The sequence below is a fragment of the Netta rufina genome, assembly GCF_964035555.1.
Source record: "Netta rufina genome assembly, chromosome: 2".
Lineage (NCBI taxonomy): Eukaryota > Metazoa > Chordata > Aves > Anseriformes > Anatidae > Netta > Netta rufina.
Genome location: NC_140124.1, coordinates 54,940,198 through 54,965,048, shown reverse-complemented (window position 1 = coordinate 54,965,048; position 24,851 = coordinate 54,940,198). Strand labels below are relative to the sequence as shown.

General features: G+C 38.4%; 1 protein-coding gene across 1 annotated transcript in view; it reads left to right on the top strand.

Moving 5' to 3' along the window:
* The window catches only part of RAMP3 (receptor activity modifying protein 3), a 51,668-nt gene extending 27,064 nt beyond the window's left edge, over window positions 1-24,604 (top strand). Inside the window, exon 4 of the mRNA XM_084281207.1 lies at window positions 23,018-24,604. Within this exon, the coding sequence (XP_084137333.1) occupies window positions 23,018-23,273 (256 nt within the window). The 3' untranslated portion in view covers window positions 23,274-24,604. The remainder of the gene's footprint in view (window positions 1-23,017) is intronic.
* Window positions 24,605-24,851: the final 247 nt, after the last annotated feature.

The window sequence follows — 24,851 nt, the reverse complement described above, 5'->3', positions numbered from 1 at the left end:
GATATTTCATCTGTTCTTTCTGTGTATTTCTTTTTTGTCTCTTTAGCTATCAAAGCTTAAAATATTTTTATATGAAAAAATCCTCCTAAAACCTCCTAGGTCATGGCAGCAGAGGCAAAACCAGGCTGGTAGTAATTGCCCCCAGTAACCTTTTATGTTCCTTCTGGGACTCATGCCTTTCTCACCAAAAACAAAGAAAGCAGTTTATGAACTACAGGTTCAGGAACATTAAGGTTGGAAAAGACCTCCAAGATCCTCTGGTCCAACCATCCCCCTACTACAAATGTCACCCACTAAACCATGTCCCTAAGTACCACATCCAACCTTTTCTTAAACACCCCCAGGGATGGTGACTCCACCACTTCCCTGGCCACTGCCTGACTACTCTTTCTGAGAACTGTTTCCTAATTTCTAACCTGAACCTCTCCTGGCACAACTTGAGGCTATTCCCTCTAGTCCTATCACTAGTTACCCCCAGCTCCCCACAACTTCCCTAACTTCCTTTCAGGTAGTTGTAGAGAGCAATAAGGTCTCCCCTGAGCCTCCTCTTCTCCAGACTAAACAACCCCAGTTCCCTCAGCTGCTCCTCACAAGACTTGTGTTTCAGGCCCTTCACCAGTTTCGTAGCCCTTCTCTGGACATGCTCCAGGGCTTTGATGTCCTTCTTGTAGTGAGGGGCCCAAAACTGAACACAGCATTTGAGGTGTGGCCTCACCAGAGCAGAGTACTGGGGGATGATCACCTCCGTGGTCCTGCTAGCTACACTATTCCTGGCACAAGCCAGGATGCCATTGGCCTTCTTGGCCGCCTGGGCACTAAAGGCCACATACAAATTAGTTAGGTGCTAACAAGTAAAATAATGGAAAGGGCTATCACATCTGAGCAGTTGTGTTGCTATCTTGCTGGTAGCTGACAATTTTTCATTGCAAAAATAGTAATCTATTATTTAAAAATGGGAAATAAACCCTACAGTTTATAAAATCTCAGTACACTACCAGATGCACGTCTGTGCTGAAAATGTGTGTGTTCACCTGCTCAGCTCAGTTTGATCAGCTCTAAATGTGAAGGTAATGCAAAGGCACAGCTTTTCCCTGAATGAGGTTATATTAGAGCATCTTTAAGTGGAACTGCATTTCAGGTGAATCTCCATTACTTCCATATAAAAGATATTTGCTTTGTTTGTATTGTTTAGATAAGAGTATATCCTGATGAATGTGAATAAAGTGGTTTGTTTGAATTCAGAGACCAGGATTCCTTATTAAGCAAGAATGTTTATTACTGCATAACTGCTTTCCTCCTGACAGATGCAGTGGCTGAAATATGGTTTCTTAACACAGTTATATATTTATTCCTTCACTACATAGGAGAGGGAAAGACTGTTCATGCAAGTCATGGTTGTGAAAATGAATCTAGGTTTGATAATTCCAGATGACAGTTTTTTTCTCTCTTTAGTGTAAAGTTATGGCAATGTGCTCCTATATCAGTCTGCTGTGGTCACCTTACAAGGTGATGAAGAGCATTCAAAAACATCAACTTTTTAATAAACTATTCTAAGCATGACTTCTGACTTTTAAGAATTTATTAAAGAAACTGGCATTTATGAATGCTGTGAAAACCTTGCAGATGGTTTTGCTTTTAAATCCAAAGCCATGGCTGGTCTGCAGCATACTGTAGAAATATCAATAAAATCATAGAATCTGGTTGGAAAAGGCCTTCATGATCATCAGATTAAACCTTCAACCGATCCCCATCACTAACATTCACACATCTTTTAAATACCTCCAGATATGGGGACTCCACCGACTTCCTGGGCAACCCATTCCAACGCTTGCCCACCCCCTCCATGAAGAAGTTCCTCCTAATTTAAACCTCTGGTGCAATTTGAGACTATATTACATACTAGCAAAGTGTTATTTTCATATGATGTGATTACTTGGGTTTTCCAGTTCTGGACACTGAAAATCTTACTTTTTGGAAAGAAAACCTCTCTTTGAAGAGCTTCTTTGAAACAGGTGAATGGGTTGAATGAAACGGTATAAGGACAAATTGACCAGTTGTTTAGGAGGCTGCACAAACTTCCAAGAGTTCAGATTTGATGAACCCAAATAATTTTATTTGTTATATACCACAATATATGTTACAATTGCAGTCTACAAAAGCTTCAGTTCAAGGATACCAATACTGAGGAATGGGTAAAAGAGAAAATTTTTATTTTTGTATAAAACGGAAAAAAAATATTTTTTTTCCATCTAGGAAAATAAATATTTCTTTCTTGTTAAATCAATGGAGGTCTGCAACTGAGATAATTATGATGACTATCATACCAAAGTAGTGTGCTTTTGCTGCCTATTCTCCATCTCTATCAAGGCTGTTAAGAGCTGAGACCTTCCTGTTCATCGTTTTACAGAGACTTCTGCAAATCTTTGTGAAAAGTTTAACAACCTATTAAGAAAAGAGAGGGATATTCTGAGCCTGCTACTATGTACAGAAAAAAAATAAAATAAAAATTAATTACCAATAGTTGCAAACTCATCAATTTTTGATATCAGATGTCAAGTTTTCAGTTTCAGTTTTTCAAGTGTTTTTTTTCAGTGTTTTGACATTGGTTACGTTTATTTGCCATGACTCAGTGTTTTAAAAAAGAGAGTGAAATCTGGCACTTGTCATTTACCGAAAGGTCACCAGTATAAATATTGGTAATTTCTTCTTATAGTTAGCAAGGCTGCTGTGACTTAAATTGATCTGATGATATAATTCTGTGATTCTATACTTGTCCCACCTTGTGCGTGCAAGTTACCAGCCATTAGTCAGATGCATCCACTGTGGCACAGATCAATTTGAGTCACGGTAGCCTTGCTAAAATATTGTAACTGATGGTCTTAACTTCACCACTGTTAAAAACTCTGTCAGAACAATGCTTACTTTACCAAATCATTTTTAAAACATTTTAATGTATAAGAATATAATGATCCTAATGATTAAAGTCACTTGCAAGAAATTAGCTATTTAGAAGTGATGTTGGAAACCAATCCCCACTTACATGTAAATCTTACGATTGTCAGCTGGTATGTCCTTTCAACATCGTTCAAGCTGTATTTGAATTTTATTGTGACAAGATCATAGAATCATAGAATAGTTTGGATTGGAAGGGACTTTAAAAATCATCTAATTCAAACCCCCTACCATATGCAGGGACACCTCTCACTAGACCAGGTTGCTCAAAGCCCCATCCAGCCTGGCCTTACACACTTCCAGGGATGGGGCATCCACAACCTCTCTGGGCAACCCATGCCAGTTTCACCACCCTCTGAGTAAAGATTTTGCTCCTAATATAGAATCATAGAATCATAGAATATCCTGAGTTGGAAGGGACCCTTAAGGATCATCAAGTCCAACTCTTGACACTGCACAGGTCTACCCAAAAGTTCAAACCATGTGACTAAGTGCACAGTCCAATCTCTTCTTAAATTCAGACAGGCTCGGTGCAGTGACCACTTCCCTGGGGAGCCTGTTCCAGTGTGCAACCACCCTCTCTGTGAAGAACCCCCTCCTGATGTCAAGCCTAAATTTCCCCTGCCTCAGCTTAACCCCATTCCCGCGGGTCCTGTCACTAGTGTTAATGGAGAAAAGGTCTCCTGCCTCTCGACACCCCCTTACGAGGAAGTTGTAGACTGTGATGAGGTCTCCCCTCAGCCTCCTCTTCTCCAGGCTGAACAGGCCCAGTGACCTCAGCCGTTCTTCGTACGTCTTCCCCTCCAGGCCTTTCACCATCTTCGTAGCCCTCCTCTGGACACTCTGCAACAGTTTCATGTCCTTTTTATACTGTGGTGCCCAGAACTGCACACAGTACTCGAGGTGAGGCCGCACCAGCACAGAGTAGAGCGGGACAATCACCTCCCTTGACCTACTAGCGATGCCGTGCTTGATGCACCCCAGGACACGGTTGGCCCTCCTGGCTGCCAGGGCACACTGCTGGCTCATATTCAACTTGCTGTCTACCACGACCCCCAGATCCCTCTCTTCTAGGCTGCTCTCCAGCGTCTCATTGCCCAGTCTGTACGTGCAGCCAGGGTTTCCCCGTCCCAGGTGCAGGACCCGGCACTTGCTCTTATTGAACTTCATGCGGTTGGTGATCGCCCAGCTCTCCAACCTATCCAGATCCCTCTGCAAGGCCTTTCCACCCTCATTCGAGTCCACAACTCCTCCAAGTTTGGTGTCATCAGCAAACTTGCTCAAAATACCTTCTATATATCTAATAATGATATCTAATATATAATAATATCTAATCCATATCTACCTTCTTTTAGTTTAAAACTGTTACCTCTTGTCCTATTACTGTAGTCCCTGCTAAAAAGTTGCTCTGCATCTTTTTTATAAGTCCCCTTTAAGCACTCGAAGGCTGCAATAAGGTCTCCCCAGAGACTTCTCTTCTTTAGGCTAAACAACTCCAACTCCCTCAGCCTGTCTTTGTAGGAGAGGTGCTCCAGCTCTTTAATAATCTTTATGGCTCTCCTCTAGACCCATTCAAACAGGTCCATGTCTTTCTTATGCTGCAGGCCCCGGAACTGAATTCAGTACTCCCAATGGGGTCTCAAAAGGGCAGAGCAGAAGGGGAGAATAACCTTCCTTGATCTGATAGATACATATATATATATATATATGTATATTATATATATATATATACATATATATAATATTATATATATATAATATACATATATATATTATACATATTATATATATATATATAAAATTTATTTTTTTTCTGTGCATCCCAGGATAAGACTGGCATTCTGGGCTGCAAGCTCGTGTTCAGTTTTTTGTCCACTGATAGCCCTGAGTTCTTCTCCACAGGGTTGCTCTCAATCCACTTGTTGCCCAGCCTATATTCATGTTTGGAATTGACCTGACCCAGGTTCAGGACTTTGCACTTGGCCTTGTTGAACTTCATTTGGTTCATATGGGACAGCTTCTTCAGGCTGTCAAAATCCTTCTGGATGACATCCCTTCACTCTATCATGTTGACAGCAGCACTCAGCTTAGTTTCATCTGCAAATTTATGTGGGTGCACTCAATTCCACTCTCCATGTCATCTACAAAGATATTGAATAATACGGGTCCCAGTAGAGACCCTTGAGGCAAATCAAGATGTCGTCCTCAGAGTTTTGAAAGTGAACATCCAGCCAATTTCTTATCCACTGAGCGGTCCATCAATCAAATCCATGTCACTCCATTTTGTAGACAAGGATGTTGTGAGGAACAGTATCAAAAGCCTTACACATATCCAGGTAGATAGCAAAAATATTGAATACCTCAACCTTTTCCGTGTCAATTGTAGACAGTAATCAGTAACAGAAGACAATCCCCATGGATCTTATTATTAAAGATAACATTTCAATATAAGCAATTTGTAAAAATTTTGTCTAAAGTTATTTGGTGGTAAAATAATGTGGCATAACCGATAGACAGGTATCAGTTATTCAATACAAATTAATTCACAGTATGTTTTTAGAGGCAACAAATATGCAAAAGAAGATAAATATGTTATGAAAATGAATACTTGATTACAAACATTTATGGTTCTTCTGTTTTGTTTTGCAAGACAGTTTCTACATGCTTGTTTTTCAAATGGATCCACCATGAATAATAGCAATAAGATTAACTCGTCAGAGGCAAAATCTGGATTTTCTTGCTTCAAGCTAGATGTGGTATTAGTCGTGTGGTAATCTGTTGACAGCACAATGAGGTATGAATTAACAGTATCCATTTATTCTGTATTCAGGGTCTTGTTTCAATTACGGAATTTTATTATCTAATGATACTTAAATAAATAATAATAATAAAAAAGTATTGTACATGGTTAATTGACAAGGTTCTGCCTTTTCTGTTCACCCTTGCTAATGGTATGTAATTCAATGCTGGAAAGTAGTTCCAAGACAAGAAATGCTGTGTTCTGCACTCTTAAAGAGATCACTCACCTTTTCCAGCCTATTGAATAATTTGCAAAGGGCAAATAGATGTGTTACTATCTCCATTGATTATCTTGATGGCAATGTATAAAATGACTATAGTCACTAGGAAAAATGATACCCAAGAGATACAGCAGTTTTGTAAAACTGAGGATTTTCTTATATGGTAATAGCTGAATATATAAGGTATGGAAAGAACAAAAGTTTCCAAGGCATGGTGGGTAGGTGAACAATTATAAGCACCATTCTTTTCAGCTTTCAAGAAAACAATGTTTTACATTTCTCTGGGGTATACAGATCTCCTTCACACATTTCACTGACTGCTGAGGTTGCCCATTTCATATTAAAGTGATTATCATTTCATAACATAGACATGTTTTAAGAAGAAGAAATGTTAAAACAAACATTTTGGTAACATGGATAAGAGAGAAAGATATAAGAAACTTTTTCTTGGATTTGGAATAAATCAGAATGGGGAAGGGTGAGGAAAACTGAAAGAAATAAATCCACCTTCAATGGTGTACAGGCTACACCTTCAAAACTCATGGGAAAATATAATCATGTACTTGAATAATTGTTAAGCAGGACTTTTCTATACACAGCTTAATCTTTATGCTATCATTTTCATTCCTTTCTAATGGTGTTACTGTTCCTCTAATTCTGTGGTTAATTTTTCATCAGTTTTGGTCTTGTTTGTGAACTGTCCAAGGGCAGATAACAATTTAAATAAAATGTTTGTTATTCAAACCTGAAAGTGAAACCACTTTTTCATTAATTTGTTACATAGTAGCAGTAACGGTACTCTACTAAGAATAGTAGATCTGAAGTTCAAGGTCTGTAATTTTAAGATCTTAGTTGCTTGACTTTTAACTCTATTATTTAAGGTATGATTTGAGCAGAAAAAAACTTCCACTCTCCTCCTAAAACAAATGCACTTTGTAATTAAAGGAATTTTATCTGTATGTATAAAACCCATAAGTTTTTCTTAAAAATCTGAAAAAATCTATATTCTTATAGTGCTCAAAAATCAAGTAAGGAGGGGTATAGAAATTGTGATGGAAAGTTCTGCTCAGAAGCAGATTATTCTTGTATTTAGTTTATTTTTCATCATACACACATGCAGCAATGGGTATTTCCTAGAGTCTTAGGCCTGGTTGAGCTGTGATTTTTGTTTTACAGCTGGATATAATCAAATGTTTCTCTCCCCTGATTCCACTTTAAGATATCATACTCTGGAGTTATAAAAGGCGTGTGCTACTTTGGACTATGTGAAATCTAATAACAGCTTCTACTCAGCAGATGACACTTCAGCAATGGAATCTGAAGCAGTTGTTTGTAAATGAAAGCTGAAATGAATATGGAGGGCTCCCATGCCTTTTGTTCCTTTTTTCCCTGTAATTTTCTTTTCTTTTGGTCAGAAAAATGACTAAAATCACAGGTGCTTTTTTGAATATCTGTCTGGAGGGCCAGCTGTGTAGTGCTGATCTGGATTAGAGCCACATTTTTCTACTTCTAAGTCAGTTTCATTCATGTACATGGGAAGAAAAGCCTAGAGCTGTTGCAATGATATGAGGAGTGTGCTGAGAACTACTAGCTCAGAGCAATACTACCGGGCAGGGAACTGGCTCTTTCCTCATGACTTTGGCTTCTCCACAAATGTTGGAGGACTGTATTGAACCTGATCGAATGTTCATTTTGTAAACATTGGTAGAATATTCATTATAGTATGATTGCTGGAGTTGGAACATTTTGAGAAGAGTGGTGTAAAATAAGCTGTTATTTTCAGCAGATTTATGAAGTGAATTATCAAAGTGACTGATGTGTTTGGGAGAAAGCAGAGTTGCATCAGCAAATGTCTGATGCTAGGGACTTACCTGCGTACTTGCATGCAGTTAGTGCATTTGCACTCAGGTTGATTGGAGGGATAACTGTGCAAACAAATGGTGACTGATTGTAATATCTCAGGAAAGGAGGTAATCTTGGGTAGATACAAGGAAAGCATATTGTTTGGATGGTTCTCTGTCATTGATGGTGGCATATTTGAGCATAATTCTTGAATTGCTTTTTGATGACTCTCTTGATTCAGGTGTGGGATTCATCTATCCAGTGTACTAGTTGTCCTAGACTTACTTCCTAGCTAATAAAAGCATAAGGAAGACATCTTAAAAGAGATCATGTACATCATGCCCTACAGTTATTCCACTGTCTCCACTGACTATAAGGGCATCCCACTTCATAAGTGTGTGGAAGTTTTGAAATCTAACCTGACAAAAAATAGTGTGAATGTGTCTTCAAGTGGTGTTAGTAGCTTGGATCATGGCCGTTGTCAAGTTAGCAAGATCTTTTTCTCCTTCATTTTATTTTCTCTTTCTTTCTTTCCTTCTGATGAGTAAAATCGTATAATATTTACTTTTAAGCAAGTTTCAATGTGGGATCAGCAGAAAAGATGAGCCCACTGCTTCTCAGGGTTCTCATTGCCTTCATGCTTGGGCTTTTGAAGGATACACACTAGAAAACAATAATGATATTCTTAGTGAGACTGAAGGGGGAGGAAAAGCTGGTAGGAAAGAAGAAATTATTGGTCTTTATCTGCTTTTGCCTTTACCTTGACATATGAAATAATCTGAGTTGTATCGAGAAATAGCTGTTTGTAACAGAGAAAAAGCAGATGAGGCAGCAGAGAATGTGCATCTGTGATTTTTGGCACTGAGAAGTATCTATTAGATGGTCTGATTACCTGGGTCTGAATTCTGGTGTACTTCCTTGTTCCCTTGACAGGTTCTAATACAAGGTTCTAATACAAGGATTAAAATTTTAGATGTAAAATTTTAAATACTGATGAGTATAGTGACACAAAAACGTGATTGAAATTCTTTACTATGAGGGTGGTGAGGCACTGGAACAGCTTGCCCAGAGAAGCTGTGGATGCCCCATCCCTGGAAGTGTTCAGGGCCAGGTTGGATGGGGCTTTGAGCAACCTGGTCTAGTGGGAAGTGTCTATGCCCATGTCAGGAAGGTTGGAATTAAATGGTCTTTAAACTCCTTTCCAACCCAGACCATTCTGTGATTGTATAATTCAAAGATGTATTTGAATACCTGTGCCAGAAACACGTCATCTCCTTTCATGAGAAACCCAAGAAGGTGAAAGGATTTCAATAGTTAACCAAGGTGACAATAGTTTTGAAACTTGATCTTTGAAACTTGGTTTTAAAGTTTTCATTTAATTTACAGAAGCACAAGCTTGAATTGTTTGATTCCAAGGGGTAAATATGCAGTGTTTCATGCTACTTGTAGTGAACTGACATTGTTTGACATGTATGTTTGTGGTCCGGGAAGCAGTACAAGTTTATATGACCAGGGTGTTCCCTAGCATGTTATCTGGCCAATTGTATTCTTACATAAAGGATATTTTAATTGTGCTAGTTGGAATTGTCACACATTAATCCTGTTAATTTCAGAACTATACCTCACTTCTTTCTTTTCTTTCCTCCCTTTTCTGTTTTTTGTACTTTACGTATGGGTGTGTCTTGTGGATATATGTTTTTGGAAAGTTAAAAAAAAATATCTAAAGAAAATGCTCTGAATTCAGATACTACTTCGAGGGGAAAAATTATATTGAAGATATCATGTTTTTACATGAAAAGTGTTGCAAAGTTTGCACCAGACAATAAGAGGGTGAGACACTAAGAAATAGTGAACAAGATATTTGATGAGCACTGAAAACACAGGCATCAAGTCTTGACAGATATTTTTGGTATCTGTCCAAAAGGCATAAGTTAGAGACCAGTGTAAGGGACTAGTCATACTGAAGTAGCCACTCAGCATTTCATGGGTCTTGAAAAGCAAACTAAAAAGAGAAGACAAAGAGTCATATAAAAAAAATATATCTTTGGAAGTAAACTCTGTGTGGGTCTATAAAGATTCTGATGTTTCCTTTTATCTGGTTAGCATGTCAACATTGTGGGTGTGCATGTGTTAGCAGATCATCTGAGCAAAAAAGCTGTTTTCTAGTAGCAGGCTATTCATCTTTCTGAAGGAGGTATTGTTCCTTGGCAGAAGAACTTTTCTGCTGGGTTTGTCCAGCAGCAGGTAACCCAGTTTTGTCTCTCTGAATTCTGTGGTTGGAGACCGTTAGTGATAGAAGAGATGTCTGCAGCAGTTCAGTTCCCTGTAACTTGTTCTATGTACCCATTGCAATCCCCATTCATTAGGGATGTGTCTATCAAAACTGTAGCATTTGATACCTTGAAGTGAGTAAGAATTCAAAGTAATGTTCTTACTGCTAAACTGTAAATGTATTGTTTGTATGCACTGGAGATATTTTCCATGGGTAAAAATTTCCCATTGTAGAGACAGCAAAAAACAGAAGTTTTTTTTTTTTTTTTTTTTTTCTAAAAACAGAAGTTTTTAGAGAGAACTGTCCTTAAGTAATACTTCTTTTCCTCAAAACCATGCTATGTCACAGAGGTTTGGAAGCGCTCAGTGCTTTTACAAAATGTAGGATTTAAATGTGTTCAGAGTCAGAGAGATTAAGCTTCAAAGTAATACTCTAATATGAATTACACAGATTTTGGGGGAAAGTTTTTTCTTCTTTTCTTAAAGAAGAATCAGTGCTGAACAGCATTGAATTGTTCAGTATAATACTCTCGTATCAAGATAACTGTCCTCACTTAGGATGTTTAATACAATTAATTTATCTGAGCCATTCAGCTACCTAGTGCTTTTGTACAATTTCTCCTTTCCAATATGATTTTGTATGAAGCAGGAGTTTTGTTCTCTACTGACTGTTAACAAGTGAATACCAGTTTATGCAAGGAAAGTCCACAGCTACCTGTTTTGGCTTTTTTTTTTTTTTTTTTTTTTTTAAATCTTGGCAGCTGCATACGGGAGCTAGGAGATAAAGATAATGATGACCGGGAAACCAGGAAATAAGTGATAATTATAAGAGTTTATCTGTGGTTGTGGTAGGGGTTTTTAAAGATGCAGTGTCACCATCTGACTTGTAAACTTTATGCAACCAAGGTTTTCCACATACAGGAAGGGTTTTGCTCAGTCAGAATACTCTGGGAAGGAAGACATATATTTTGTAACAGTATGAACTCAAATATAGCTTTCATGAACATTGTTCAGTGTCCTTTCAGTTTTGTTGTCTCTGACCCTTCTTACTTGAAGATATCAAGCACCCTTCCTTCTGTTGTTAGCTTTCATTTACATTCAGCTTTGTTTTTCTTGAAAGACTGGGGAAGCAGTAGCAGTCTTGGAACAATGAAGCTCAGTAATCTTGTACAAATGTTGCCATGACATTCCTTATTCCTTAGATTCTGTGATACTATTTTGAATATAAATGGGATGGGACTTGATCAACAAGGGCAAATACCATTTGTCTAGATGATGTGAATCTTGTTATTTTTAATTTTCAAGTAGTGCCAAAAACACGACTCACTTTGCAGAAACATAAAAATACATCTACTAATAAGAATGGATGTCCCCTATTGGCTACTGTTCTGCAAATGATCTATTTATTCAAATGAGATCAAACAGGTTTTCATCTCATCCATATGACTCATTGCTTTTGCAGTAAACTAGGAAACTATGCTTTCTTAGAGAAGAAAAAGGAGTCTTGCAGTGGATGTGTCCACCTAGAAGCTTCATCGCCAGATGGGATGTAATGTCAGCTCAACTGACTTCGTTTAAACCACATATATTAGTAATAATACCAGTCAACTCCATAGACAAATACAGTTGAGCAAATCTGTCTGCAAAAAAGAGGTACATGAACTTGTTCTGAGGCACATGTAGGTAAAGCTAAACCACATCTAATATTCAGGCTGGCTAATAGAAAGTTACAGTATTGTAATTGTGTTGCACTGTTAGTTTAGTGGCTCAAGTATAAACAGATCTACGTACTGAAAAAGCATCTTTTTATTTATGAATCATTTCGTATAGGAATAGTGGCTATGGACTCATGTTGTATAATTATAAATACTGGGAAAGTTTCTGTGGTACAGTTACCAAAGTTCTTTCCAGCAAATAATTATTGAGAAACTATTATCTTGCTGCTTAGCCAGATTAATACTGTTTAGTCCCTGGCCACTTTATTAATGATATTAAAGGTAGGAGTTTTTGGACATTATGTATGCCATATACATGGATTGTTTTTTACTGCCATTCCCACTAGAATGCCACCTCCTTTATCTGGGTATGGGTCTGGAACTGATGATTTAAATTGCAATAAAACATTATGGCTGAGGAATTCCACTCTAGGTCTGTGATTTGACTGTAATTTTGTTTATTTCTTTCTGCTATTGAATTTGAGGGTTAGGATTCTTTAGTGTGTTCAGTGATTTGGCTGGAGAAGGAGCTCTGTTCCTAGGGGAATGCTACATTTCTTTAGACCTAAGTTTAGCAGAACATGGCTATGGTTTTGCAGTGACCACTCCCACATTGCTCATCTAGATTTTCATCTTCATTTGAAAAAGTTAGATTGTCAGTAGCAGGATTAATATGATTGATGTGGGATTAATTCTCAAAGTATTAGGGCTAATTCATCGTTGTAAATTTTAATTAACAGGAGACCTCTTCCCTCCCCCTCCTCCCCCCCCCCATTTTTTTTTTTTTTAATATTATTGATAATAATATTAGAGGAGGTATCTGTGTTTTTGTATGCATTTGGTTTAGTGTTGAGGCTTAGTTTTTCAAGCAGTTAGTTATTCAACAGAGATTCTACCCAGAGCCCCAGGCAAAACTACAAACTCTGCTGCTGTTCATGCAGGTTTCTGTCTTTTAAACTGTACCCATTAATCATTTTGCTTACTGTAAAACTAGCAGTACAATATGTCTTTCCAAAAGCAAAACTTCTGCATAGGGCCTGGAGAACAAGTCCTACGAGGAGCGGCTGAGGGAGCTGGGCTTGTTCAGCCTGGAGAAAAGGAGGCTCAGGGGCGACCTTATCGCTCTCTACAGGTACCTCAAGGGAGGCTGTAGCAAGGTGGGGGATGGTCTGTTCTCCCACGTGCCTGGTGACAGGACGAGGGGGAATGGGCTTAAGTTGAGCCAGGGGAGTTTTAGGTTAGATGTTAGGAAGAACTTCTTCACTGAAAGGGTTGTGAGGCACTGGAACAGGCTGCCCAGGGAAGTGGTGGAGTCACCATCCCTGGAAGTCTTTACAAGACGTTTAGATGTAGAGCTTAGGGATATGGTTTAGTGGGGACTGCTAGCGTTAGGTCAGAGGTTGGACTCGATGATCTTGAGGACTCTTCCAACCTAGAAATTCTGTGATTCTAGCCGAGGGTATTATAGGATAGGGTATTTGGTATTTAGCCCCTCAAATGCACAGTCTGTCACGGGCTTGTGTTCTTGCACCTCATGGGAAGTCATTGCTTCTCCCTTGTCTGTGTCAGAGTGTGATTTCCTGTGAGGAAATAACCAGTAACAGGATCTCCATTTCTGCCATGAATTACTTTGTTGCAGGCAAATTATGGATCTGTATTATAGTTGAGTTTTGTCATCTATAAGACAAAGGGAACATTTGCTTCCTCTGTAAATAAATGAAAGGTATTAGATGAAACAGAAATTATTAGTCATACTATTTTTTTTTCATATAACCATTAATAAAAAATAGAAACCATGTAAATGTTTGGATGTTTCAGTGCAAAAGTCGGTGTCTGAGATAGCAGTCTTACATTTTTTTTTTATTATTATTGTTTTTATTTTGTGTTACAATCCCATATTTAGAAACCAGTTGATTTATTTTAGTTAGCATTTCATAACTGCTCTCTGACTTTGAAACCAAAACTATACAGCCATCCAAAATGGTCTTATTTGCTTACTCATTTTTTCAGTACTATCTGGTCTCTTACTATCACTACAGGGATGCTTACTTGTGTGGCTTTTTGAATGAAGAAATTGTTAAATGATGCTGAAACTATGCCATATTTTTTTTGGCTGTTTTATAGCAGAAAATATAAAGGGATGGCTTTCTTTTCTTTGCTTAACCTATTACCTACAGTTGAAGCAGCACCGCAAACAGAATTGAGAATGAGAAACATATACAGCTACTGTATCTTAATTTTAACACTTACATGGCAATCTAGTACAGGGATTGTTGTTATGTACTTGGGAAGTTTTTGGACTTCTAAACTGAGTGCATCCATTTGCATATGGCTCATACGGTCCCTATTAAGGTAGTCATTAGAGACTGCATTGTCTCTTGTGCACAGTATTTTTGTGAGGTTAGACAATACTACTTTAGCTTCATTTTACAGAGGGACAAAGAAGGAACGGAGATGTATAACTGAAGAGCCCATGCAGACTGTATTGGCAGCACCTCCCTTTCTTGAGTGTCTGCAGGGCAAGCTACCACAGTTCCTTGTGGTGCTCCAGCATAGTGCTGCATGGTGCAGTGGCTCAGAAGCTGATTCCTGAAAAGTACAGATCACAGTGCTGGAGCGGGAGGAGTACAACAGAGCATAGAAAACTTGTTACCTCTGCAAAGTTAAACCACCCTTGCTTTTTGGTAATATGACCTGAATTCCCAAATAATTTTGGAATGATTGTAGCTGCAGTTCAGGTACAGACACTTTAGTAGCACCAAGAGAAGAGGGAAAAAACGGGACTTGCATATACTTCATAGGGAATTAATGTGTATCAAGTCATCTGTTTACTGCAGAATAACACACAATTTCAGGGGCTTTTAGTGACTATAGGGATTTCAGCAGTGCTAAAAATCTGCCTTTAAACAACTTACTGTAGTTCCCATAATGGCTCATGTCCCTCCAGATACAGACTACATACTTTAACTCTGCTCACAACATAAAATGAATAACAAATAACCCTTCCTTTCCCTCTTGCTGTTCCCTCTGTTTTCCATCATATGTCAGTGTTACTACAGTATCTGCTGGTGTTGCATCAGGGCACAGAACAGGTATCAGACTTCCTAAAATAGTACCAGACCCAGTCTTTAATCCTGTTTGAATGTTACTTGTTAAGTTAATTCTGAATTGAGTTAGCCTGGCTGCTGCTGCAAAGCTGAGGACATCTGTTTACTGAGGAGCTTATTAGCAAACAGACTTGGTATGTCTTGGGAGTTAACACAGAAATGAGCTGCTAGTTGTAACTACGTTTTTATCAGCTGCTCTATCACCAAAGTTGTAATTTAACTTTATAAACTGAACAGTGGTTTAAAATCAGTGACTCACAAATGATCCTATTGTTACAGTAACATACAATTCTAAGCCAGAAATGTAGTGTACAGTGTGCATGTTAATATTAATATAGCAGCTTATTATCTGTTGTCTTGAACTGGTGAAGGGATTTGCCTCAACTTGGCAAATTCCAATAGTACCCATGTTCACCACAGTGATAACTGCCCTTAATGTTTGCAAAAATCAAAAAGCATTTTTCCCAACAGAATGTGGTAGAAGATTGTTTAGCTTTCCATGGACCCTGAAGTTCAGTTGTATGTATACTTGTATAAATGTATACATGCATAAAATCTCATTGCCAGCAGAATTTTGTTGTAATGGACATGAAAAGTATACATTTTTTATGTTCCTCCTGTAAATATCGAGTACACTAAAATAGCGTGTATTTGTTCATTGCTACATACATATTTCCTCTGAAAGCTAGCTCTAGAAGGATTTATTTGGAGTAGTTCTTCCTTCTTCATTTTAGTCCTTGTCCCTGAAGAGTTCATGATTAAATAGTTTTCTGACATAACTCATTGCTCATGGAATAGGATAGTAAATAAAGGTTTTGACAAACTGCATTAAAGCCATAGTTCTTGAGCCAGATCACTGCATAGAGCAGAGTGACACTGCAATGTTGTAATAATTTCTAAGGATCAAACCAAACTCTTTATCTGGAAGGTACAATACACAAATAAATCTTTGCAAGCCAGTTTGCAAAGTATTTCGGTGTTTGAATCCCATGATGCCAATTCCACGTGCTGCTCTTGAATCCTACATTTTCCATTGCCCTGCCCAGTGCCTTCCCTTTATCTCTGTTTCTCTCTCTGCCACAGAGGTAGGAATTCATGAGGTGACTGACAGCATCTGAGAACCAGTGTGGAATCTTCAGTATATTAAGTACATCTTTTTTCACACACTGTCAGTGATGGCAATGGCTACTTGGGTAGTGAGTGCATTTAAGATGTTGGCTACATATGGTTAAGTTTTTGCAGGATTAGGATTTCCATCCACCTAGTGTTTTGAATTTGCCTAACACGCAGGAGTTATGGGACTGTCTTCTGTTGCCATTGTATAACACTGGTTTCAGGGAACGTTCCCCCTCTAAACTGGTATTCCCCCCAGACGGATTGTGTTTACAAGTAAGTAATTATTAAAATATAGCTCAGGAGTGGTGGAAGGCGAAGTCCACTTCCTAGTAGTAGCTTCTGCCTTGGTAAAATTCCAGTGCTACTAGATCTCTGATTTTTATAGGGTAGTACCTGGTGTCAGGCTATATTTCCCTCCCTGTTCTAGAATTGCTTAATATGGTAGCTTCTATTGCCTATTGGAGATTAATATTATGTATATAAACTACTGTTTCAATCTACAGTTACTCTTTACATTTATCTTTTCTTGCTATACTTTTAGGAAATTAACAAACTTTTAATAATAGTTATGTATTTGGGGGTTTTCTGTTAGATTTATTCAGTCACTTTTCATTTTCTGGCCAGCTGTTGATTTCAAGCCAAGAATGGAGATCTGCAATTATTTGAAAGGACATCATGTATTTATTATTTTCAAGCCAAGTGAGTAAATCTGTCCATTAATCAGTGGCATGAGTGTAAACCATACTTTATGATGTTGTCATTAAACCAGCAAGATTTTTTTCCACATTCATTTCCTTCCTTACATTTTGTGGTGTACTATTTTCTGTTGGCTGAATTCTGTACTAGAAATGCACAACAGCAAATCTGATTAGGAAGTTCAAGTGTTTCTGTGAGTACACTCCTCTTGGCAGACATCTTAGTAAGGGAATGGTGAGATGCAGTAACAAATCTATTTGACATGTTAAATGAAAAAAGCTCAGAAGCATTCTACCATATGTGTAGGTTCATAGCTGATAATACTAAGGCTTTCTTTTAAATGTAATGGTGAAACCTCAGCAGATAATTATTTTAAGGTTTGGAATATTATGTGAAATTCATCCAGACAGTTACAACCTTAAATTATGTACAATCTGACTAGATATCATACAAGATAATGGGGGGGGAGGGAGGGGAAAAGGGGGAGGAGGTAGGGTGGTAGTGTTGTTTGGTATTTTCTGCCTCCACTTCAACTCAAAATGCTGTAAGAAGAGCCTTTCTCATTACATGTTATTTATAATTATTATTTCAGCATTTCTCATTCCAGTCTGGATGGAGGTTATGACAAGGATGATCATTCAGTCTGAACTGTAATGAAGCATGTGATTATGTCTAAGGAAATTTCTTGGTTGAATCTTTAAAAAAAATAAGATGCTTAAAGCATCTTTATTTACTGAAATATGCCACACAATTAGTAGTACCCTGGAACAGTGATTCTAAATTCTTAATCAGGATTGTGGAGTAGCAGAAATGAGCACCCCTGAAGTATTTATTGCCTGATTTATGCCAAGACTTATTTATGCTACATAAAATTTCCCCCTATTTTCTGAATACTCATTAGACTCAAAATAATAAAAAATAACTCATATTGTGTGTACCTGTCTGTTTGACAGTAAGACCTTTCCATCATTGTATTGTATCACTAATAATGCAGATGATTTGTGTAAAAGAGGATAGTGTAACTGTGATGCTTCTTGTTTGTTTGTTTTTCTTAATTCCTGATCCATCTCATTAAGCAATAGCAAAACATCCCTGTCTGCATGTGTGCAGAGAGTCTCTGGGGTGGTCTGTCTGTGAGTGCTGGATAGAGGGCATTCTCTTACTAGAACTGCCAGTGATCTACTGCCAGTGGCCTTCAAAAATCCTTGTTTTGAATAACATGTTACATGGTACTCTCCGTTATAAGAACTGTTCTGGATTCTTTGAAAGAACAGTTTTTCACTGGAAAGTGCTTATTTGTGGAAGCTCTTAATGAAACAATCTATTTGGTTTCTTGGCCTCATTGTTAATAGAAATTTGGAGGAGGGAGTTGTATTTTGTGTGTCTGTGTGTGTTTGTAAATCAATCATCTCTGTAGTTTTTCTGTGCAGGGAGCTTGAGGAAAAAGGAGAAAGAATTCACTATTTTCCTCCCTAGGGATGTGGGAAAATGTGGATAAGATTCAAACCCTCCACTTCTGGTGCAATTTCCTGCATGATAGGTGGCTACATACTGTGAGATGGGCAAGATGCGATACATCCAGATGTCTATTTAAATAATGTGAATGGGTGACCCATGAAGCACTGCCCCATTAAGGCACATGTGTGCATTAGCATCCCTGATAAAAACAAACAAACAAACAAACAACATTGTCCAGGTTCTTGGTTCTAGTTATATATATATATGTATTTATCAACTGTCCTGGCTATCGGGGGAGGTCCCAGTTGACTGGCGGCTAGCAAACATGACGCCCATCTACAAGAAGGGCCGGAGGGCAGACCCGGGGAACTATAAGCCTGTCAGTTTGACCTCAGTACCAGGGAAGCTCATGGAGCAGATCCTCTTGGAAGTCATCACACAGCACTTGCAGGGCAAGCAGGCGATCAGGCCCAGTCAGCATGGGTTTATCAAAGGCAGGTCCTGCTTGACAAACCTGATCTCCTTCTATGACAAAGTGACGTGCTTGGTGGATGAGGGAAAGGCTGTGGATGTGGTCTACCTTAACTTCAGCAAGGCTTTTGACACCGTTTCCCACAGCATTCTCCTCAAGAAACTGTCTGCTCTTGACTTGGACTGGCGCATGCTTCATTGGGTTAGAAACTGGCTGGGTAGCCGGGCACAAAGAGTCGTGGTAAATGGAGTCAAGTCCAGTTGGAGGCCGGTAACTAGTGGCGTTACCCAGGGCTCGGTGCTGGGGCCAGTCCTCTTTAATATCTTCATCGATGATCTGGACGAGGGCATTGAGTGCACCCTCAGTAAGTTTGCAGATGACACCAAGTTAGGTGCGTGTGTCGATCTGCTTGAGGGTAGGAAGGCTCTGCAGGAGGATCTGGATAGGCTGCACCGATGGGCTGAGGTAAACTGTATGAAGTTCAACAAGGCCAAGTGCCGGGTCCTGCACCTGGGGCGCAATAACCCCAAGCAGAGCTACAGGCTGGGAGATGAGTGGTTGGAGAGTTGCCAGGCGGAGAAGGACCTGGGAGTGATGGTGGATAGTCGGCTGAATATGAGCCAGCAGTGTGCTCAGGTGGACAAGAAGGCCAACGGCATCCTGGCTTGCGTAAGAAGCAGTGTGGCCAGCAGGACTAGGGAGGTGATCGTCCCCCTGTACTCGGCTCTGGTGAGGCCGCACCTCGAGTACTGTGTTCAGTTTTGGGCCCCTCGCTACAAGAAGGACATCGAGGTGCTCAAGCAAGTCCAGAGAAGGGCGACGAAGCTGGTGAGGGGCCTGGAGAATAAGTCCTACGAGGAGCGGCTGAGGGAGCTGGGCTTGTTCAGCCTGGAGAAAAGGAGGCTCAGGGGCGACCTTATTGCTCTTTACAGATACCTCAAAGGAGGCTGTAGCAAGGTGGAGGTTGGTCTGTTCTCCCACGTGCCTGGTGACAGGACAAGGGGGAATAGGCTTAAGTTGCGCCAGGGGAGTTTTAGTTTTTTTTTTTTTTTTTGTTCTTTGAAAGTGAGTATTTTAAATAATATGCATTATGAACAAGTAGTTGGTTCCTTAATAAAATTTATAGTGATTCTCCTGAGCATACCAGTGGAAATCATATCTTTATATGAATCACAGTGCACAGACTACGCTTAGTTTTTGTTCTTCAGTAGCAGCCTAGTAAATTGAGCTGAAACTCATGGCTATATTCATTTTTCAACCCACTACTCACAAAGCTTGTGATATGGCTCCCAGTGAATATACCTTTTCTGAGTATTAACTCAGAGGGTTAATTTTCTGAGGGTCTTTGTAGCTAGCCTGAAAGAGATGAAAATGTGGCTCAGCTCAGAGAATAATAGCCTTCCCACACATCTTTATAATCTGAGATGTGAAGTATTGGAGCTTGTACTACTGTACTGCTTTCCAATTACTTGTTCTGGGAATAAGTAGAAAATTGCATTTTTCTTTTCCTTTCACAAAGTGTGTAATTTTTATGTATTTGTGTTGAAGTACCTCCAGTCAGGCCAGAATTTCATTGTGATAGGCATTTTTTTTTTTTTTACAGATAGAATGGTTTTCCTACTCTAGCCTTTACAATTTGAATAAAGGGAATGACATAAAGCATAAGACAATGAAGCATAAGAAAATAAAATTTGCATTAAATATTTATTAAACAAACAAAAAAACACTTGCAAACTAATTGATCAGCTACAAAATGCCCATCCTATTGTAATTAGAGTTCAGTTGCTCCCTTATAAAGCAGCTGTTACACAGTACCATGCAGAGATTTTTTTTGTTAAAATGTGAGCTTTCTGTTGTAGTGTATAAGCTCTAAATTGCTAAATTGCACCAACATTTGAGTGAATTGAGCTTTACTATCAGACACATAGTTCTCAAATAGCTGAATTTTTGTCTTATTCACATTCTACAATTGAAAGGAAAAAGAGTTACAATGCAGGTAACCTTTTTATTTTAAGAGAGAGTATTAAGAGAAAGTGGTGAGGAATAAAAACTATTAAGATAATATTTATATTCTATTTTGTCTCTTAGGGAATCAGTCCTTCGGTATAATATAACTCCCAAATTATTTTTATCTGGTCTTTTGGCATCACTTAAGCAGATTTTTCTGGCTATGTTTGGGCTTGAAGTGCAAAATCAGTGGATGATTACACCATCTAACATTTAAGAAAAACAAACCAAAAAAAAAAAACAAACCAAAAAAAAAAAACAAAGAATTTGTGGAAGAGTAGTGAACTTCCTACACCACTTCATGATCATCCAGGAAAAAAAAAAAAAAAAAAAGCATAATGAAATCTTAGTTTAGGGTCCATTTCTGTGAAGTCTGCAGGTTACCTGGATTTATTGTTTTTGTTACTCTACACAATCAGACAGGCAAACTGAGGTGGCTGTGGCAGCAAGGAGCTGGAGCAGTTTTGGTGGAAGAGGCTTGCCTGCAAGTGCATGGCACAGAACAGGGCTGGAACAGAGCCTAGTGCTCTCTGGAGCCCTGCCAAATGTCTGTGCTAGACAGAACATTGACCTGTCTGGGCAACTCGATGCTAGCTCTGCCATGTCGGCATTGTAGTCCGTCAATCCTCGTAGACATGCCCTTAGATGTATTTTATTTCAGGTCCTCTGGGACTGTCTCTTCCATATTCAGCTAGACATCTTTAGATTCTAATTTAGTCCAAGAACAAAGAGAATGGATGCAATAGGGTCACATGGAAGAATGGCACTAATAAAATAACAAACAGCTAATATTTATGTTTTATTTTTAGCTTATTTCCTGTTTTTCTTTTTGGCTGCGGCTGCTGACCTTGTCACAAAAGCTTCCTTTCTAGTTGCTTTGCTTAAAAATATACATACACTGTGCATGTATGCATCTGCGTGACAGAGCATCAAGTTGTGGACTTGTGAGACTATACCAGTATAAACTCAAACTCCACAAGAATGAAAATGGGGCTGCAGAAGAAACTTCCTGTGAGGCCTCTTTTCCTTCTTGGAGAATGTTACTGTGCAGCCTGTATTCCCATTTTGTGCTCTTGTAGCAGGGGCAGGCAGACCCCTTTCTCCTTAGAGACTGGCGTCTTCAGTCTTACCCAGACACTGAATATCTCTCCTCCGCTACTTCATAGCAAAGGATGGAGTCAACATCTGTACCCAGTGATATTTCACGTAAGAAAGAGTAATTAATCAAGAGTTACCTTATTTAAGCATACTAAAAGAGAGGGTAGAGCTTTCAAATAATAATACAGAATGCTATCCCTTGAGGTATCATGTGGTTTCTTGTTCTTTCCTTTCTATTTTTTCTTTCCCTTTGAAGTGAGTTTACTGAGTCACATAAGACTAAAAGATATATATAAAATTATTTCTTCCCCTATTTATGTACTGACCAGAAGCTCTTCATCTTCTTAATTTCTGATCTCTTCCCCCATACTCCATTTGCTTCCTGATTTTTTTTTTTTTTTTTTTGGCTTACAATAACACCACAAAACCCATTCAATTACTCGTTTGGGCTAATTGTTTGTTATTATTATTATTTTTTTTTACTAAGAGGGGAAGCCATTTCTCATAAATACAAGTAATCCCTCTACAAATAAGTTTCAACACATGCTGTGTTGAAAAAAAAAAAAAGTCATTACAAGGGGTTCCCAATCTTTCATGAGTATTGAGAACATGCATAAAGAGAAATGATTTTTTTTTTTTTTTTCCTGTTGGGCATTTGCTGGAGTTGAGAAGGTTGTCAAAGATAAAGGTTGTCAAAAGCTGACTTTTTTGTGTGTTTATTTTCCCATTGTCTTCTTGCTGCCTTGGGGTGCGACAGAACTGAAATTATTACACAGTAATGTATGCTGTGGCTAAATTCCAACATCATATCATCATTGTTGCCACAAACTCATGTCTAATGATGGATGAGGCACAAATTATGCATATTTTGCTCAAAAAGTCCTGTTCATGCCACATTTGTGTGCATGTTTTTTAATGATACTGTAGATGTTTCTATTGAGGGGTTCTAATTCTGCAGCGCTTAAATGACTTTAGGAGGTCTGGGCTGTAGTAACTGTACCCCAAAGACAGGGTTTTGATCACTGTCTATCCAGAAACTCAGTATTTCATATGAAATCTCTTGGTTGTATGAGTACAAGTTAGTCAGTTCTCCCTCTGGCTCATTATGTTGTGTTTGATGCCCACAGTCTCCATTAAAGTTACTTCAGCAGAATATCTACATGATAGACCCAACCTTACAGATTGCACCCATTTTTGGTTTCTGTAAGTATAATATACATATGTGTTCTATTTAAATTTCTCTTCATTTTCTTCTTTTCCTAGGTATTACGATATCTTTACGCAGTGCACAGAACATGAAGCCTTCTACGCAAGTTGCTTTTGGCCAAACCCCCTTGTAGAGGGCTTTATCACTAGAATTCATAAACAATTCTTTTCAAACTGTACTTCAGAAGATGTTCTCTGGGAAGATCCGCCAGATGAAATTCTCATAACTCTGATCTTGATCCCAGTCATGTTAACATGTGCCATGATAACACTGGTAGTATGGTGCAGTAAGAGAAGTGATATCCTGGCGTAAGTTGTTCCCTTGGGCTTTCTTTTTCCCATTTCCTTCTTCCAAAAAAACCCAAAAAACCAACAACAAACCACAACCAAAAAAAAACAACAAACCAACAAACAAACAAAAAGCTAAGAAAGGAGGACAGAAAGACAAACTCAACATAAAGATTTCAGATCTGCAAAAATGGAACCTGCGCAATGCTGAGATAGAGGCAGTGCTTCTGTAAACCACTACTTCTGCCAAAAATAGTGCTGCTGAGCTTGGCCATTGGTGTTGCTGGTGCAAAGCTCTCTACTACCATCAGGTGTCATCATCTTGGAATTCATAGGCAATTCTCAGAAACAGGGGAGTCTCCGAGCAAATGGACCCCTTAGCTGCAAGAGAGAAAAAGTTACTTTCCCATGGGTAAACCTGTTTTGTAAACTAAGTTTTTCAAAACTGTATGTAAGTGTATGTACACACAGTATAACATTAACTATTGGGGAGGTGATATTTCTTGAGTTTTCATTCAGGACACCTGAGGTTTTCATCTGTGAACTTTACGATTTGGATGGAAGATCATGAGCAAAGGAACTGAATGTGGATATGTAAACAAGTGGCAACTTTTCTAGAAGATAGTTACAAACATCATTATCAAGAACTGGAAATATTGTATTGGCAAATGGAATAATTTATGTGTCCAGTGACTATTCACACAGGAGAAAAGTCATGCCACATTATAAAATAGCTTAGGAAATGCCTTTGAGCATAGTTAGTTGGAATTCTATGGCTTACAAACTCTGGGAAGGATACAGTTCTTACTTACAGAAAAACTGCAAGAGGATATTAGTTGGTTGTAAATGCACTAAGGAAGACACTTTGATATACCAGACTCTTTATTTTTCACTTTTATAATTCTTATTCTTGATGACTTGTGTTCACTGTAAATTCCCTGTTCTCACTTCAGTTTGTGGAAGTGACATCCTACAAATAAACACAAAGGTGTGATGCTGATTGAGGTGCCTTTCAGAGGATGATTTTGTACATAAAGCATTTTTCATCCCATGAAGAGTGTGGAAATTGAAGTATGAACATCAAAAGAAGTATTAACATAGCTTGGAATAGACATAGGAGCAAAGAGAAGAAAAATCCACTAAAAAGTCTTATTATATAAAGCTATTCCTATGTAACAATTTAAATAAACATGGCCAAAATAATAATAATAAAAAAATCTGTGTTTGTATTATAAACCTTTCTTTTCTGTCATTTCAAGAATGGCTTCCAAAAGCTCTTCTGTTATAAGTGACCCAAATCTGTTACAAGTAACTGTTTGTTTTCCTATACCTGATACAGATAAATAAAATATAGTTTGAATGGAAAAGTAATGGTCTTTTATATCTACTCTAGTTAGATTTTCTCCTTTAAGATTCTGGCCTGGTGTCTGAAGTCTGTCTGTATGTGGAGTGTTTTCCAGGTCTGAATCAAATTAGAAGCGCTCCCATTATAAAATTGTGTAGATACATAAAGGACACCTGTAGCTGTATTGTTTTGTTTTCACATCCTTTCACAAGAGTTGAACATGCTGGGTTGTTTTTCCATTACCCTATGTGGTAGAAT